General features: G+C 31.1%; 1 protein-coding gene across 1 annotated transcript; it reads left to right on the plus strand.

Annotated features, from left to right (window-relative positions):
- The first annotated feature begins 1,444 nt into the window (after positions 1-1,444).
- LOC143078939 (carbohydrate sulfotransferase 11-like) lies at positions 1,445-6,710 on the plus strand. The gene is made up of 3 exons (XM_076254017.1): positions 1,445-1,716; positions 4,862-4,941; positions 5,566-6,710. Exons 1-3 carry the CDS (start codon positions 1,614-1,616, stop codon positions 6,685-6,687), a joined length of 1,305 nt encoding a protein of 434 aa, XP_076110132.1. The 5' UTR covers positions 1,445-1,613; the 3' UTR covers positions 6,688-6,710.
- Positions 6,711-16,892: the final 10,182 nt, after the last annotated feature.

The raw sequence follows: 16,892 nt of genomic DNA on the forward strand, positions 1-16,892 counted from the left end.
TTCTTATTTTAGATACTATATATTGTTATCTGATATTCGACGAAAGATGTTGCCCTTTTATGTAATTATGTAATACAAGTTACGATCATTTGAAAACACATATTAAACAGCCAAATGGATGCACAAGAGCTAAAATAACAGTCATAGATCCTATTGACAACAATTATCTGCCCAATTTTATTGATTTTGTAACATTTGTTTCAAATATGACCAACTTCTTATCCAAAATCACCAGCACCGTATCAGGACCCACCAGCACAATGACAGGACCCACCAGCACAGTATCAGGACATGAATAAATTGAGAAAATGCTAAATTTTAATAAATTGCAATGTTTTTTTCACAAAATAGTTTTGTCGTGTGGTTTGCGGTATAGAAAGCGGACTTTATGAGCATTTTTGTTTTATTTTTTCAGTTCTAGATTTTCTGAAAATGAGCATTTTTGTGTTACGCTTACTGAAACAGTTTAGAGGGTCAACTTTTTAAAGGTTTACATATGAACCCATAAGAAACAAAATTGAAATATCTCAACTGTTTTCTTCCATTTTTTATGAGTGAAAACGTCAAAAATCATCATTTTCGTCTTTGTTTACATTTTTTCATTGATCACCAGCACCCGTCAGGACCGAATCACCAGAACACAGAACGTTCTCTCGCAGGACAACCATACCCACCGTGCATTTATATTTTTTTTATTTTTCTGCTTAGAGTAGGCTTGACAAAAAAAAATATTTGGGCAATTTACAGACGTGGTTATCGTAAAGCCTTAAAAAACACAAATAATTGACATATTTTCTTGCTAGTCATTAATATCATAGCAGTTCTATCGGATTTAAAGAATGTAAACATTATTATCCGTAGGAGAAAAGTGATTGTGACTTCAATTGAAAATATTTTAAACCAAGAAGAGACATATTAGTTACAATTATGATTTATCTATGGCATGACATTCTCCGATTTTACAAAAAAGTTATTGATTTTCAGTAAATCGACGAAAATTCGACCTACCCTGTGTTTATTTTCAATATTTTGAACCAGAAAAGCTCAACAGGAAGTGCCAGCATACTTTTTGGTTGAGATTAGATGGTTTACCAGGCGTGAACAAGAGAAAATACATAGAACATGACCTACATGGGGTACTGGTTGAGTAGAGACAAACACGGCGCTGCAATATAGAGCATAGAAAAAAGGGGGGATTAGCCAAACAAATTAAAAAAAATGTAAATAACTAGACCATACCATTTAAAACAGGTGTTCCCCGTTACGCCTGATAGTATCATATTAACAAAAAAAATACCATTATCGACTATTTTTCATCATCTGTCATTATACATGTGTGGCCGTTAACATGTACATATAAAAAATTACGAAATCATACTGTCTTTATTTGTATACTAGTATGTGAATGTCATGCTGCCCATCAAGAGCCCTTCGTTGTCTTATTCTTATTATATATGCTGCTGACCTTTGGGAAGTTTTACAATAGTGATTGAAGTAATAAAAAAATCGAAAAGACTTATTACAAAGAGGATTAAGTGATTTGTACGAATAAAATTTTACAAGAAATTGTAACAGATGTCAAATTGGAAACGATTTGGAAGAATTTGAAATTAATGCAGCAAACGATGACGTTTTTAAACAACAAAAGTGGTTGTATGTTGTCTGTGATTTGTATAATCTGTATGGTGATGATGTTATTTCTCGTTAATTTAACAGGTAAGCAATACTGAACACAATATTCAATGGTTAGTTTGTTTATATTTAATCAAATGTCCAAGATTATTGGTCTTTTTTAATATTGAAGATTCGTACCCATAGATATACTAGTGAAAAAAAGTAAAAACAATATGTGGTAGAATGCGAAAAGTTTATTCATCGTTTTAAATAATTATATTTTAATTAATTTGCCCTTTAAAGGTCACCTTGATTAGTTAATAAAATTATCTGTATCTGTATTTTAAAAGTTGCCACGAAAATGTTTTATATACTCCATTTGACCACTATCGTAATAACTATCTAAATATAATCTGTGTCGATATTCTGTACTCCGTGAATTTGAACTTTCTCCTAATAAAACCTCTCATCCTAAGTTACTATGTATCAATAAATTAATAACGTTTTCCACGGAAATGCAATAGAACATTAGTTTTTTTTTCTCTGTGAAAGAGTAGATACCAGGCAGCGTCATAATTATGCATTTATTTTTAATTTGAGTACAGTTATTTCATAGTGTTATCTCTCAAATAAATTTTCTATCTCTCACAGGTTGAACATATAATAGCTAGTAAATCCTTCTCGAAATAGAAATAAAAAGGCTAACATGAAAAACTTAAAATATTGTATCAAATATTTACATATTTCCATGAAACAAAAAATTCATTATACTCTAAGATATATTTGGTACAAGAATGCAGGTTGGCTTTTGAATAAGACGTTGCTCACACATATTGTACCAAATTTCAATATTTTGTATCCGAAAGTCAATTTATAGTTTTAGTTTTTTTAGGGGGGTTAATATTGTCCTTTATAATAAGTTTTGCGATATAAACTAAAAATAAAACCCCCAAAAAATGGATTGTACTCAATACAGATAACAAAGTTGACCTCAATTTTGCTAGGGGTTGCCTATTAAGTGCCTAACGAAACAGAACCGTAAGGTATCATATAATTGATTATACATCCATGTCCGTTGTTATCTGGTGTAAAGTTGTCCTATTGGCATTCTTATAGCACATATTATCATTTTATTTATGGCCGTAAAGTCTTCATATTGTTGGAACTTGAGGATTTATATTAAATCAGAGTTTTTGGAAAGGACTCGATTTGTCGAATTTGCACGACACATACTAAATAAGAAGCACACTTTTAACAAACACAAATTTTTAAGGTACTTGTAGATACTAGTTCAAAGCCAATTATAACTAATAAAAGCATGGTTCCAGACAGACTAATATATCAATCAGTAAACATCTAGCTGATTTAAGTGTAAAAATGTCTAGTAAATATTGTGAATAATGGTATTAGGCAATGCCAAAATACACGGTGAATTAGGTTGCGTTAGGTTGCGCGCATTACTATTACATTTGCGCGAAAAAAAATCATTAGTGTGCATGCGCGCAGCTTTTTAAAACATTGGTGCGCATTCATTTTACAGGTAAAATCAGGTAAACATAGACAATACAAAGGTAAAATATACTTATATATGTATTTTTAATATGGTTATCCTGCAATTGCATTTTTAATGGTATTTCGCCATAAATTATATTGGTTACTTTAAATTGCGATTTACCGGAAATAATTGCAAATGATAAAAGTGGTCGATCGATTTTGGTCTTAAAATTGATAGTCACGAAAGGCATGGGGTTGCGTCTTCAGATCTGGTGCTCTTCTTCTTTAGTTACGGAATACCATCAACTTTTTGAGGATTACTTTCCGGCGCATGCCTGTATGAGGTCGATTTAAGTTAATTTCATTTTTTTATTATTACTTTTATTTATTTATGAGATTTACAATTTTTAAGTTTCAATTTTTACATTTTTTATATATATTTTTGTTATAACTATAAGATAAAAACAATAAGCACATTTAGTTCAGATGAGAGTATGTTTTAAGGAGCACCTCATGAGTGAGTGCATCCTTAAAGTTGTCTGTAGAGGTTTGGTTTGAGATATCGGGTGGTAATTTGTTCCAATATTTGATTGCTTGGCTGAAAAAAGAAAATTTAAAGGTGTCTTACGGCCATCAACAACCTGTCATCTATTAATAATATAAAAAAAAACATAAAATATATTCATAATTCTCTTTTCAGATCTGCTATAGTTTTAAGTTCTGCAATATTTTTTACTGTGACCAAGACATATTTTAAGTTGTTAGAAATAAGAAAATAGGAAAGATGATAACTTTTCTCCTTGCCGTATGCCATTGTCACAAGCAAGGTATTCAAAATTACAATAGTTACTATTTGATATTTTGGCAACTAATTACATAACAATCAATGATGTAATAATGATGTCATAATGAAATTGTTACAATTTGAAAGATTGATCCTTCTTCTTTCTTTTGGTACCTCCTTTATAAAATTTAAAGAAAGATGAGTGGAATTACATCAGTTTAAAGATGTCTGATTGGGGATGAAAAATCTTTGTATTGTGCTACCTTAATATCACTGCATAAATATAATATGACTATATGCATCTTTCTATTTATAGGAAAGGTCCTATGCTCATTGAAATAGAGCGTTGTCACATGCTTTGTATTTTAATCAGATTTTAATCGGTCATTAAAGAAAAGGGATTAACATTTGAGCTGCCTCGGATAGAAATCGACCTTATGCAAGTTCCCGTACACATGTACATGTATAAAGCCTTTAATGGATTTTTGAACATTCAGATTTCTTATAACAACTAAATGTTCAACTAGTCACATACTTTGCATAGAGATTTTGTCAATTGTCAACCAGAAATAAGTTACCATATACATGTATTGACATTAATTTGCATACGGTCGGTTTCTATCCGACGCAGCTCATTTTATGTAGAAGGTCCGTTCAAGGGCCAATGTTGGTCTAAAATTCGAAGAACATGTACCTCTGATGAAAGATTTTTGATTTTTATTTAAATACTAAAGTGTTCTTTTCAGTATGTTCAAGTAATTCATGTAAAAGATTTGAACTGAGTTGGTCACCAAAGACGCACAAATTCAAGCTTTTCAAAGTTCACATCTCAACAACTTTAAAAAAAAAAAAACTTATTTCATGGCCGAAAAAGGGTCTTACTGGGCTTACTCTAACTTTCTGAGATGTGCGATAGAGCACACATTGTGTTGTAAACGTCGATAACATTATGTTTTATTTTTGTTTCAGACCGTATGTATATACCATATGAAAAAATTAAAGACAATTTATTCAAACTACATCCAGATGTTCTCACAGAATCATCATTAGTAAGTATAATTAACTTGTGTCTTGTAAAAAGTATGCACGTCCAAAACAAATAAAGTTTTGGTTTTCTTTTTCTCACATTGCTTTTCATTCGGTAGCATTGACCCTATTCCTCTTTCCAATTTTAATTATTCAAAACAAACGGAATAGTTCATTCAATTTATAAAGATCACCGAAAAGTAGTTGCCAATCCGAAAGCTTAAACAAGTTATTTGTTAAACTTATACACAACTTTTGTAACACTTTTGAAGATTTTGATCTTGATATTTTGTATAGACACATGCCTGTAGTTGAAGTCTGTATGTTCAAGTTGCCATCTAGATGTTCCCCTTTTTTTTTGTTCAATGTCGGGTTGCTGTCTTATTGTCGTGTACCTCACTTCTAATGTTTTTATCGTCAGATCATCTGTCATACAAAAATCATTTTCATTGAATGCATAGGGCAATATTTGTGAAAAAGGCTTTCTGTTAAAATCATTTTCATTGAATGCGTAGGGCAATATTTGTGAAAAAGGCTTTCTGTTAAAATAGTATGCAATTCTATCCTTTGCACTATAGTGCATGCATAATACTTTCCAAATTATGAATTTCAATAGTATAAATAGAAATTTTTACTTTCTTCTTCAGAAATACCAGTCTCTGGTAAACGAGATATATGCAGAGCGAGTGCTACATTTAAGGGAGACATGTCGGGTCAATACAGATGAGTTTCTTGGTGATTCTAAAGATAATGATGTGAAACATAGTATACACGTAGAACAAAATCATAACTTAGTGTACTGTCAGATTCAGAAAGTTGGATCGACATTTTTACGGAAATTATTAAGTAAAGTTTTCATGAGTAGTAATATAAAGAAATCAAAACGAGGCTTTATAAGATTGACACAACATAAAGACATTGGTTTTGCAGAGCTGCATTCCGTTATACAAAAATCTGACAAATTTATGTTTGTTCGGGAACCATTTTCCCGTGTTCTATCTGGATATGTTGATAAGCTATTTTGTACTAATACACTTTACTGGAAAATAACGGGAAAATATATAGTCTCACAAATGCGTGATGATGCTAGTAGTGCTTCTTTGAGATGTGGGCACGATGTTACATTCCCAGAATTCGTTAAATATATCATTCAATCGGAAAACCTTAGCACACATAAAGACCGACATTTTACACCGATGTACGAACACTGTCGGCCATGTCAAATCCCGTACGATTTCATCGGAAAATTGGAATCTTTTAAAGAAGATGTCTTGTTTTTGATAAATGTATGGAACAATGCTTATGGAACTAATATAACTTTCAATGACTTCGACGCTGAGACATCAGAATCAAGAGTGTTAGGACAGGCTACACGGATATTTGGGATGAGGAAACAATTAGAACGATGTATGTCATTCTACAACGCTAGTGTACGGTCATGGAGAGATTTACAAATAAGAGGAGTATTACCGATACAGGAACCTTACCCATTCAGTCCAGAGTTTACTCGTGATCACATGACCAGAATGGATTTTTTCGAGGCAGCCAAACAGGCTATAGCTTCCGTGTCTGATATCAGAGCTGTCAAAGCTCAGCGTAATGAGGCTTTTATTGAAGCATTTAGTTTGATACCAATGGAGGATTTATATCAATTGCAAAATATTTTAAAACCAGATTGTGATTTATTTAATTATGATTGTAAACCGCCAAAAATATTTGCTAGATATAAGAACAACGATAAACGATTAAAATATTTTGACCTATTGTGAAAACTAAATTTTAACAAAAGCTCTCTCTTATTTACATTTTTTCCAATATTATTGTGTATAGGCGGTACAATATGGAAATAGCTGGAAGAAGGACGATTATAAAGGTTAAAGCATTTATCGAATAACATATCAAATGGTAATTGCACCATGTTAATGTCGCGTGATTAAGGTACAGTTAGGGAAAAGTCTATGAGATTTTTGTTTAAGGATGTTTGCTACTCTGTTTAAAAATAACAAGCTTTTTAAAAGACTGTTATGAATTGATAGTATATAAATAAAGAAAAAATAAAAGCAGAAAAAAATGGAGGGTCCGTGTGCTTGTTTTCGAGATATAAGCCATAGAAAATTTGGCGGAAAATAATTCTCTCTATATTTTTCATACATTTAACATTGACACCTTTTTTGGTTCATAAACTATGAAAAAATAACAAGGATTTTATAAGATTTTGAAATATGGCTTTTTGAACTTTATGTAACAAAATTATGAATAGAAAAGTCGGGTTAATGGGCAAAATTTTGAATGACAATACATGGATAAAACCAGAGGATTCCGAAAATCTGGCAAAAATTCAAAAATCCTTAATTTAGTATTTTGTTTCAACTTTTAATTGATACTGTCGATTTCAAAGGAAAATAATATATCAATTGCGTGATCGTCGATATGTTGTCATTAGCAGTCGCTAGCTTCTTGTGAAAATACTTTTAATGTGGGTTTTTTTCTGTTATTTTTTGTCATATTCGTGTTTTCTTTATAATTCCAAGTATTTGCATACTGAGGACAGTTGAGAAAAAAATGAACTGCATGACTGAACTAATTTTAGAGAGAAATTATTTACAAGGATTAAAGTGTGAAAGGTTCAATGCTCTTGATGCAAAGACCTATATTGATCATATATACTTTGTTGTGTGTAACTGGTGTCCGTTTTATTAATAAGACTCAGTAACATAAAATATTGGATATTCATACATATGGAACGTCTAGAAGATGTTACGCCTTATTTCTGTTCTATTAAACTTAATAATTGTGTACTGGTGTGTCCTATTTCGTTAGTAATGAAATATTAGCTAAAAATCGAGGATATGCTAGCCTGTAACCTCGACCGGTCTTTCTTCTAACAAGGTATACAATGGGCCAGGACAGAGCATACTATGTCTACAAAATGAACCCTGGCTAGACCGCTTCATAATTAAAATTAAAATTAAGAATTACACAAAGGGAATTCAATCTTTAACAAAACAAACACGTCATATACAAGACTACAACAAATACACAATTAACGTGAACCAAAGATATAAGAATATATTTTCTGCATTTACATACAAGAACCTGTCTGACATGGGTCCGTCGTCCTTAGTTCTAAACATTGTTTGATTAAGACACCAATAGGACACACAAGTCCTAGGTTGGATGTCACAATATAAGATCATGATGAATTGATGTTAATCATCTGCAATGAAGGGCTCTACATTTCTTACTCATTGTTTGTACTCTTGGGATGTATAACTACCTTAGTCCTTAGTTTTAAGCTATACTTGATTTAAAGATGGAAAATCAAATTTTGAAATTTTATTTAAAGTTAATTTCTTTTATATATCTTAAACAAACTTTTCGTTGTATTTAAAGTTAATTTCTTTTATATATCTTAAACAAACTTTGCAAGGAAAAAGCAAGAAATTGTATTTACACGAAAATGAAGATTTGGTATCCCAAGCCATGAAACCTTTTGTGTACCGCATTGAAAAGGGTCAAAGATATCAAAAGTTATTGAATTTGATAAAACATTTACTCATTGCATATTGTTGTTCAAGCACCTTTTAATAATTGCTTGATTGATTGACAATTAACTGATGTTCTGTCATTATAGCAATTACTCAAGAAAAGACTCTTTTTGTTAATGACTGTAACAACACAAGCTAAACTTGTCATAAAAACTAAATTTTTACATTTTCTCATTTTATTTGTATAAGAATTGTACTTCTATAAAGAGCCATCTGAACAAAGTGATTCGTTCGAAGATTGAAGCTATGTAAGTTAATAAACATCCTATTTATCATTATTTTAGAATATTTTGATTGATTAATAAGGTTAAAAAGAACTTTTTTTCATTTTTTTTCATCTTTAGAATTTTGCTCAATTGCAGAGTTATAAAACTCATTTTTTTGCGTCGTATAATGGTATCATGTCGTCTGCGTCGTCCGAAGACGCATTTAGTTTCCGGACAATAACTTTAGATTGAGTGAATGGATCTCTATAAATTTTTACCAAAAGGTTTAATACCACTAAAGGAAGGTTGTGATTGATTTTTGGGGTTATGGTCCCGATAGTTAATGAATTAGAAGCCAGAAAGGGGGCCCAAAATAAGCATGTTTGTAGTTTTCAAACAATAACTTGTGTTTAAGTGTATGAATCTCTCTGAAATTATACCACAAGTTTTCATACCAAGGGATGGTTAGTTATGACTTTGGGGGGTTATGGCTCAAAATATTTTGGAATTGGGGGCTAAAAAAGGCGAAATTAGGGGCAAAAAAAAAAGAAGAAAAACTAGGTTTTCCGGACAATAACTTTAGATTTAGTGAATGTATCTCTATAAATTTTTACCAGAAGGTTCAATACCACTAAAGGAAGGTTGGGATTGATTTTGGGGGCTATGGTCCCAATAGTATTGGAATTAGGGGCAAAAAGAGGGGGAAAACTATGTTTTCCTGGCCAATGGACAATTAAGACAATATAAAAGCAGTGTAAGAGAGGTAATACAAAAGCAGTTAACATACAATGTTTGGTCTGTTCGGATTTACATCCCTTGCACTACTTGTAAAAATGTATAAAGAAATGCCTGGTTTTAAACTCATTGCAAAAAAAGGGGGTGGTAGTAGTTTCAATTTTTTCCCCAAATTTCTCAAATTCCAAATTTTTGAAAAGTTTGAAGAAGAAAATTAATCATTTAAATGCACAATATTGCATAATAGATTTGTAAGATCTTGACATTTGTTTTGTATCAGAAACTCATATTATGTCAAGAATTTGATCACAATCCAAATTCAGAGCTGTATCAAGCTTGAATGTTGTGTCCATACTTGGCCCAACTGTTCATGGTTCGACCTCTGCGGTCGTATAAAGCTGCGCCCTGCGGAGCACCTGGTTTATAACTGTTGTTGATTTCAATACTTCCCAAAATAGTTAATTATTAGGCAGTGGCTATAGTATAGAAACTATGCTGTCTTTGTCGGCTCAGATTTAAATTTCTTAATTCAAGCCGGCAGAATAGCATATTTCAATAAAAATAGCGATTTTTAATCGTCACTGGCAAAACTGATGCTATTTAGACAGCTCTAGTTAAACAGAAGCCAAGTTAAAATTTTTGTTTCATATATGCAATTAAGAGAACTGACTATTATTTCAAAAGCGCCACTTTATGTAATGCTAAAATTGAAAGAAAAAAATTATTTTCGACTTGTCGCGAAAAAAATAGTTTGTACAGAAAAAAAAACCATAGCCCCCCCCCCCCCCCTACCGAAAATTAAATGGTTGCTGCCTAAGTTAAAGCCATTTTGCAATCGTTAACACATAATGAAAAAAAAAATATGGCAGATAACACACTTCCCTGCTGTGAAGTAATCAGAATTAATACACAAGTAGACACATTTGTATACAAAATTTTAAGACGTATGATACATTTTTAGGTTTACCAAACGAATATTTGAAATTTCTAAAAGGGAAGAATAACGAGATTAAAGTCCGATAAAATGCCTTTTCGTTTCTACTATTAAAACAGTCACAGTGACACATATTATAATTGTTAATGCATGATCGAGCAGTAGGTTTAATAAAAACAAACTGTTACATAATATGAAAGTCTTTCTATATATACTGTATGTACAGCCTTATAATAAGGGACTATTGAAACGTAATGGTACATCATATTAAAAGATTTATATATATATATATATATATATATATATATATATATATATATATATATATATATATATATATATATAAAGTGTTATTGCAGCACTTATAAGGATAAATCTATACGCCTTCATAAAATAAATGCCATATTTTGTACTAACACGACTCGTGTTAGTACAAAAACTGTCGAGAACTGTTATGAGTCATCTTTAGGATTCCCTGTTCGAAAATTCAGCAAAATGTTGTTAAATCATAACTTAATCATTTGAGTTTATTTTTTAAAGGTTGAAGTGGTTTTAAAAAAATACCCTGGTGTGAATCGATATATGAACCGAGGAGACCACAGTTATTTCGTAGTGCATTTCTTTTAGACAATAAATGAAAATTTAAAAAATCCTACCTGCACTTTCTCAATAATATTTTTAAAATTTGTTGTACTAATTTTGGGATAAATTATTTCAAAATTATTTCATCAGCTCTAACTCAAAATATGGACAACTTTATGTTAAGGGGTCTTGCAATCTTTTGACAGCTTCCTGAGTGCTAATTATTAACCATTTTCAGCTGGACCAAATTACTACTTTACTTTAATTAAAATTCATGACCCGAATTTGTGTACAGTGTTATTTTTACCCCCCTTTTTTCCCCTTACTGTGGAACCTAAAACATAAAAAAATAAATTTGGGAGGAGTAAAAAAAAATTGGCAAGCAACACTATGTCCATACTAGGGACTATACGCAAATCAAAGGACGATAACTGTAGTCTCAGACCATATGTGTCATTTAAAAAAAAATGAATTGCTAAATTGTTCCGAAGTTACTAATTCATACAACCCAGTCGTAGGCGAATCAGAACGAACAGTACCCAAAGAACAACATATACATAGATGCATGCAATCATGAATATATTGAAACCTTTTTTGATTGATGGCGCAACATTTTGTCTCTCCTGTTTTTTGGGGGTTATTTAGAAGAGGTTTCGATAAAATCAACTACTCCCTTTGATGAAGTGGAAGAGATTTTTTTTTCCAACACGTTATTGCACTTCTAACAAGTAACATTGGTGTAATTAATAAATATGTTGGTAACAGCATAGACACGACAAAAGTGTACCCAAATTTTATTCATTAAATGTCTTGAAATTTTTATCTCTACACTGTTATACAAGAAACGAGCTGTGTTAATATTTAGGTTACTTTAAGTTTTTGAAATTAACACTGACTAGTCCATATTCACAAGGATTTTAAGTAGCGCGAGTGTTGTGTTCATTTTTTTCGAAACTGTTCAGGGTTGGACCTATTAAAATTAATATATTTTTAAACGTTCTTGTTTAAAAAACAATAAATAAGGTCAATAGGTTAGTCATAAACATTTGAGGGAAAATAAAAAAATAAGCATAGGACATTTGTGCGAAAATTAAAATTAAAAATAAGCATAAGAAATTTGTGCGAAAATTAAAATTAAAAATAAGCATAAATTAAAATTAAAAATAAGCATAGGAAATTTGTGCGAAAATTAAAATTAAAAATAAGCATAGGAAATTTGTTCGAAAATTAAAATTAAAAATAAACATAGGACATTTGTGCGATAATTAAAATGAAAAATAAGCATAGGACATTAGAGCGAAACAGGATATTTGATCGAAAATAAAAATAAGTATTGGACATTTGAGTGAAATTAAAAATCACAAATAAGCATAGGACATTTGAGCGAAAATAAAAATAAGCACACCCACATTTGAGTAAAAAAATCAAGCACAGGACATTTGAGCGAAAATAAAAATATGCATCGGATATTTGAGCAAAAAAAGAAATTCGAAGGAGTGCCGCTTTTGTTCGCCAGATACAGTCAGGATTTTAATATCCATCAAAATTATCTCCCCATTACGCCATGTAATTTTTACAATCGTAAAAAAAATTACAATCTTAAAAATGGAAGCCATTGTAGGGATGACGCGCTGCCAATATTGCTTTTGAAAACCGTTAAATTTATCTACATAGGACAATTACGATCCTTACATGGCAGTTGAATTGTAAAAGACAAATTATCTACTATCTAATGACATCAGTTTATGTACTTGTCTGCATTCAGTCAACTTCAAACTATTATCTGATCGGTTGTCAGGTGGAACTTTCAAAAATTCTTTAAAAAATTCTGGTTCAATATTGAAGGGGAGTCTAAAAAATAACTGAAGACTTTTTGAATTTTGTTACCTGTTACATAACCTTAAATTACTTTAATTGTAATTTCAAGCAAGAAAATGTGTAAGTTAAAAGAAATATGTCATGCCATTTGACTTTAGACGGTAAAGCCTTTTGTAAACTTTAGTGTGATGTACCCGCGAATGTTGATAAATCTATTTTTAGATTCTCTCATTGATGGCCTTCTGCCGTTTCCTGATCCTTGTCTGTTTTTATATGCCCGTCAAAATTGTATTATGGTATATACAAATGTCCGGTGTCCGTCCGTCTGTCTGTCTGTCCGGCGTAAACATGTCGCACCGTAACTTGAGAACGACTTACCCAAATTTCATGAAACTTAATATAGTTGTTTCTTATGATGGTCAAATGATCTGTATACTTTTTGGTGATGATAAGATTTAAACTTTTTGAGCTACGGCACTTTGTAACTAAAACAGGGATGTGTTTTTTTCACATGTCGCACCGTATCACAAAAACGATTCTTGATTATTGCTTAAAACTTTACGCACTTCATAGTTATATTAATCTTAATATCTGTATACTTTTTGGTGATGATTCAAAATTTCATTTTTGTGTTATTGAGTATTTTGTAAAAAAGGGGGAGGTTTTTTTTTACATGTCGCGCTGTATCTCAAAAACAATATATGATTATTGCTTAAAACTTTACACACTTCTTTGTTATATTAATCTAAAGATCTGCATACTTTTTGGTGATGCTTCAAAATTTCATTTTTGAGTTATTGAGTATTTTGTAAAAAAGGGGGAGGGGTATTTACATGTTGTGCCGTATCTCAAAAACAATTTATGATTATTGCTTAAAACTTTACACACTTCTTTGTTATATCAATCTTAAGATCTGTATACTTTTTGGTGATGACTCAAATTTTATTTTTGAGTTATTGAGTATTTTGTAAAAAAGGGGATGTTTTTTTTACATGTCACGCCGTATCTCAAAAACAATTTATGAATATTGCTTGAAACTGTACACACTTCTTTGTTATGTTAATCTAAAGATCTGTATACTTTTTGGTTTGATTCAAAATTTTATTTTAGTGATATTTAGTTTTTTGTAAAAGAAAAAAACAGGGGGGGGGGGGGGGGGGTTCACATTTCCTGCAGTGTCTCAAAAACAATAAATGGCTATTACTTAAAACTTTCTCAGAAACTATTTATGACTATTTCATAAAATTTCCACACAAGACGTCAAGCGTATCATGCGCTCATGGCGCAGCTGTTTATTGTCTCTTTGACACGGTCCCTATTTCCCATCTCTGTTTTATCTTGTGAGAAACGTAGCCGTAGGCAGAGATGTTCGCTGAATGTCCGTTGGAGTATTGTAGTCATTTTAACTCTGAAATATAGTTTAACATACAGCTTTAAAACATACGAACTTTTACAATAAGGGAGAGGGGTGATGAATATATGTGTTTTCTAAATAGATCATAATCTCTACTGTAATGTACAGTCAAACCTGCTTATGAGATCCCTCTGTAGTGCATTTCATATAGTTTGAACCTGGGCCGGTTTTCGAAGCTAACTACACTAAGACATGTCATAAGATCTGTCTTAGGACATGTCTTATGATCCTCTTATGACTATCCTAGGACATATTTCAGACCTCGTTTCGAAGCTGTCTTAGCATGATCTTAGCAAAAATATCCTAAACTTGTCGTAAGTTCTTTAAATTTACAAATGAATTGATGGAAAAACATGGATGCACGTCATAGAAAAAATCATGTCTATGAAGAGTGTCTTTCCCCTAAATTACTTAACGTATTGATTAATATAATTAGAAAGGTTACAAACTTATTATAAAAATAAGTGCAACCGATATAAATAATCTATAAATAATACACCAATATACATAGAAAACTTTAAATACAAAATTTTGAAAAAAAAGAAGAAAATGAAGGAAAAAAAGGGGTACTTGTGAGTTGAATTCAATTTGTCACTGTATTGGTTATAATTATGTTAAAGGATACACAATCGTGCATTCTTGATATGAATAAATCGAATGTTCATTATTGAACAATCATAATATATAATCCGCCAACCTATAAATATTTAGGTATAAGCAGGAAAAGGAGAATAGAAAATTGAATAATGATAAGATAATTGGTAAAATTAATATAAAAATGAGTGTTTTTTGTATAAATAAACGTACGACTATCCTAAGACCATCATAAGACACCTCTACTGTAGTCCTAACTTTGTGACCAATTTAAAGAGATGTCCTAATTTAAGACCGCTTTGTGAAACCCACTTAAGACTAAGATATGTCGTAAGACCATCCTAAGACATGTCTTACTCCTAAGACAGCTTCGTGAAACTGAACCCAGTATTAAAAGACCACCTGTTATAAGAGACCACATGTTTGCTCTCTTTTTAGTGGTCTATTCAAACAGTTTCATTGTTTGTGCCTATTTTTTCGGTCAGCAAAAAAATTAAAGAAAAAATTTAATGTGTATGTTAGCTACGAGAACTACGTCGGTATTCAGAATCTGTATAAAATCTTGAAAGAATATTATCAGAAAACAATAATGGCGGTTCAAGTGCAAATCAATTACATGTTGTTGCTTAAAGATTACCGTAATCTGCCTTTTAACTTTTCCAACAAAGAAACTTGCATATTAACCATAGTGTTTAATTGATTTCGGAAAAGGTATGTTATATAATATGGGATCTTATTTATTTAACACTTTTATTTACAAGTCATTTAATTCTTGAAATAGTAAATAGGTTTCGGGTTTTTTTTTATAAAAAAAATATTATTCTCTTAATTTTTTCAATTTTTTATTCCAAACACTCTAACTAAAAAAGCTCTTCATTTATATCTGGAAGTATTTTCTGGCTCAAATTTGTCGACAAATTTGAAAATTGTAACACAATTAATCTATAACAAATATTGAAAAATATGTGTTTTAGCTAGTTTAATTCAAACAGTATAATATTTTATATTGTATAAGTATTTTTATTTCGGAGCTTATGTCATATTTGTTGTTTAATTTTTTTTTATTGTTATTGTAATTTTTAGGACTATCCCAAGACACCTATGTATATTTTAACTTTATGACAAAATTAAGGACACGTTGAATTAGTATTTATTTGGCCAGACTTGTATCTACGACGTGTCTTCAGACCATCCTAAGACACATCTTAGTCCTAAGACAGCTTTTTTGATACGGTCCTTGATAAATTGAGTTTTTGTTTATTATGGTTTAAATAAAAATACAAAAAGCGTTTAAGTCGGATTGATTATTATCCTTCTTGACTTTGTCAAAACATTGAATGGCAGATCGATAGTTTTTTTACGCACAAGTTTTAAGAAGACTATGATGGATAAAAATACGCATGTCATTTCTACAAGTACGTTCATATATATTTGCAATTTGGAAAACAAAATAAATCTCCCAGAAAAGAAGCGGGTAGGTTAAACTGAAATGTATTTTTTATCAGTTCGATATTCACCGATTTTCTTTCGAAACAAAACTCAGTGAAGGCTCAATATTAAAATTCTGTACGAAATTTATTTTGGACGTGGCTCAAGATCTTATTTTACAGTCATTATCTTTGTACTATGTATTCTTCATTCCAAACTATCTACCGATGCATAGGTGGATCCAGCACCCCCCTCTTTTTGTGGTAAACAAATATAACATAGGGAATCACTGAAGCAGGACTGAAGCAGGACTGGAGCGGCCCCACCTAAGGTCAGTCAGTGCCCCCCTTTTACAAAAAGTTCTGGATCCGCCACTGTGATGTACGAGTTTATGGCGGTTTGATTTAAAGTAAAAAAGTCAAGAGTTTACGGAAAATGAGAATATTTTTTAATCGGTATTTTTTGTTTTTTTTTCAAAAAAGTGAGTTGAGGTCTTAAATCAAGTTTAACCTTGCAACAAGGTCATGTTTGTTTGGTCTTCTAAAATCATTAACCTTGTAAGTGGTTGTCTTTGATACGATTGGAAACGTGCTTTTGTTTTAGGACTTTTATTTTATTGTCAGATCTTGGATAGACTCTCCATAATTTATTCATATCTTTTCTATACGTATTAGTGCAAGCCATATTGTAAACTAGATGTTAATTTTTAGAGATC

This window comes from Mytilus galloprovincialis, chromosome 6, assembly GCF_965363235.1.
Source record: "Mytilus galloprovincialis chromosome 6, xbMytGall1.hap1.1, whole genome shotgun sequence".
Lineage (NCBI taxonomy): Eukaryota > Metazoa > Mollusca > Bivalvia > Mytilida > Mytilidae > Mytilus > Mytilus galloprovincialis.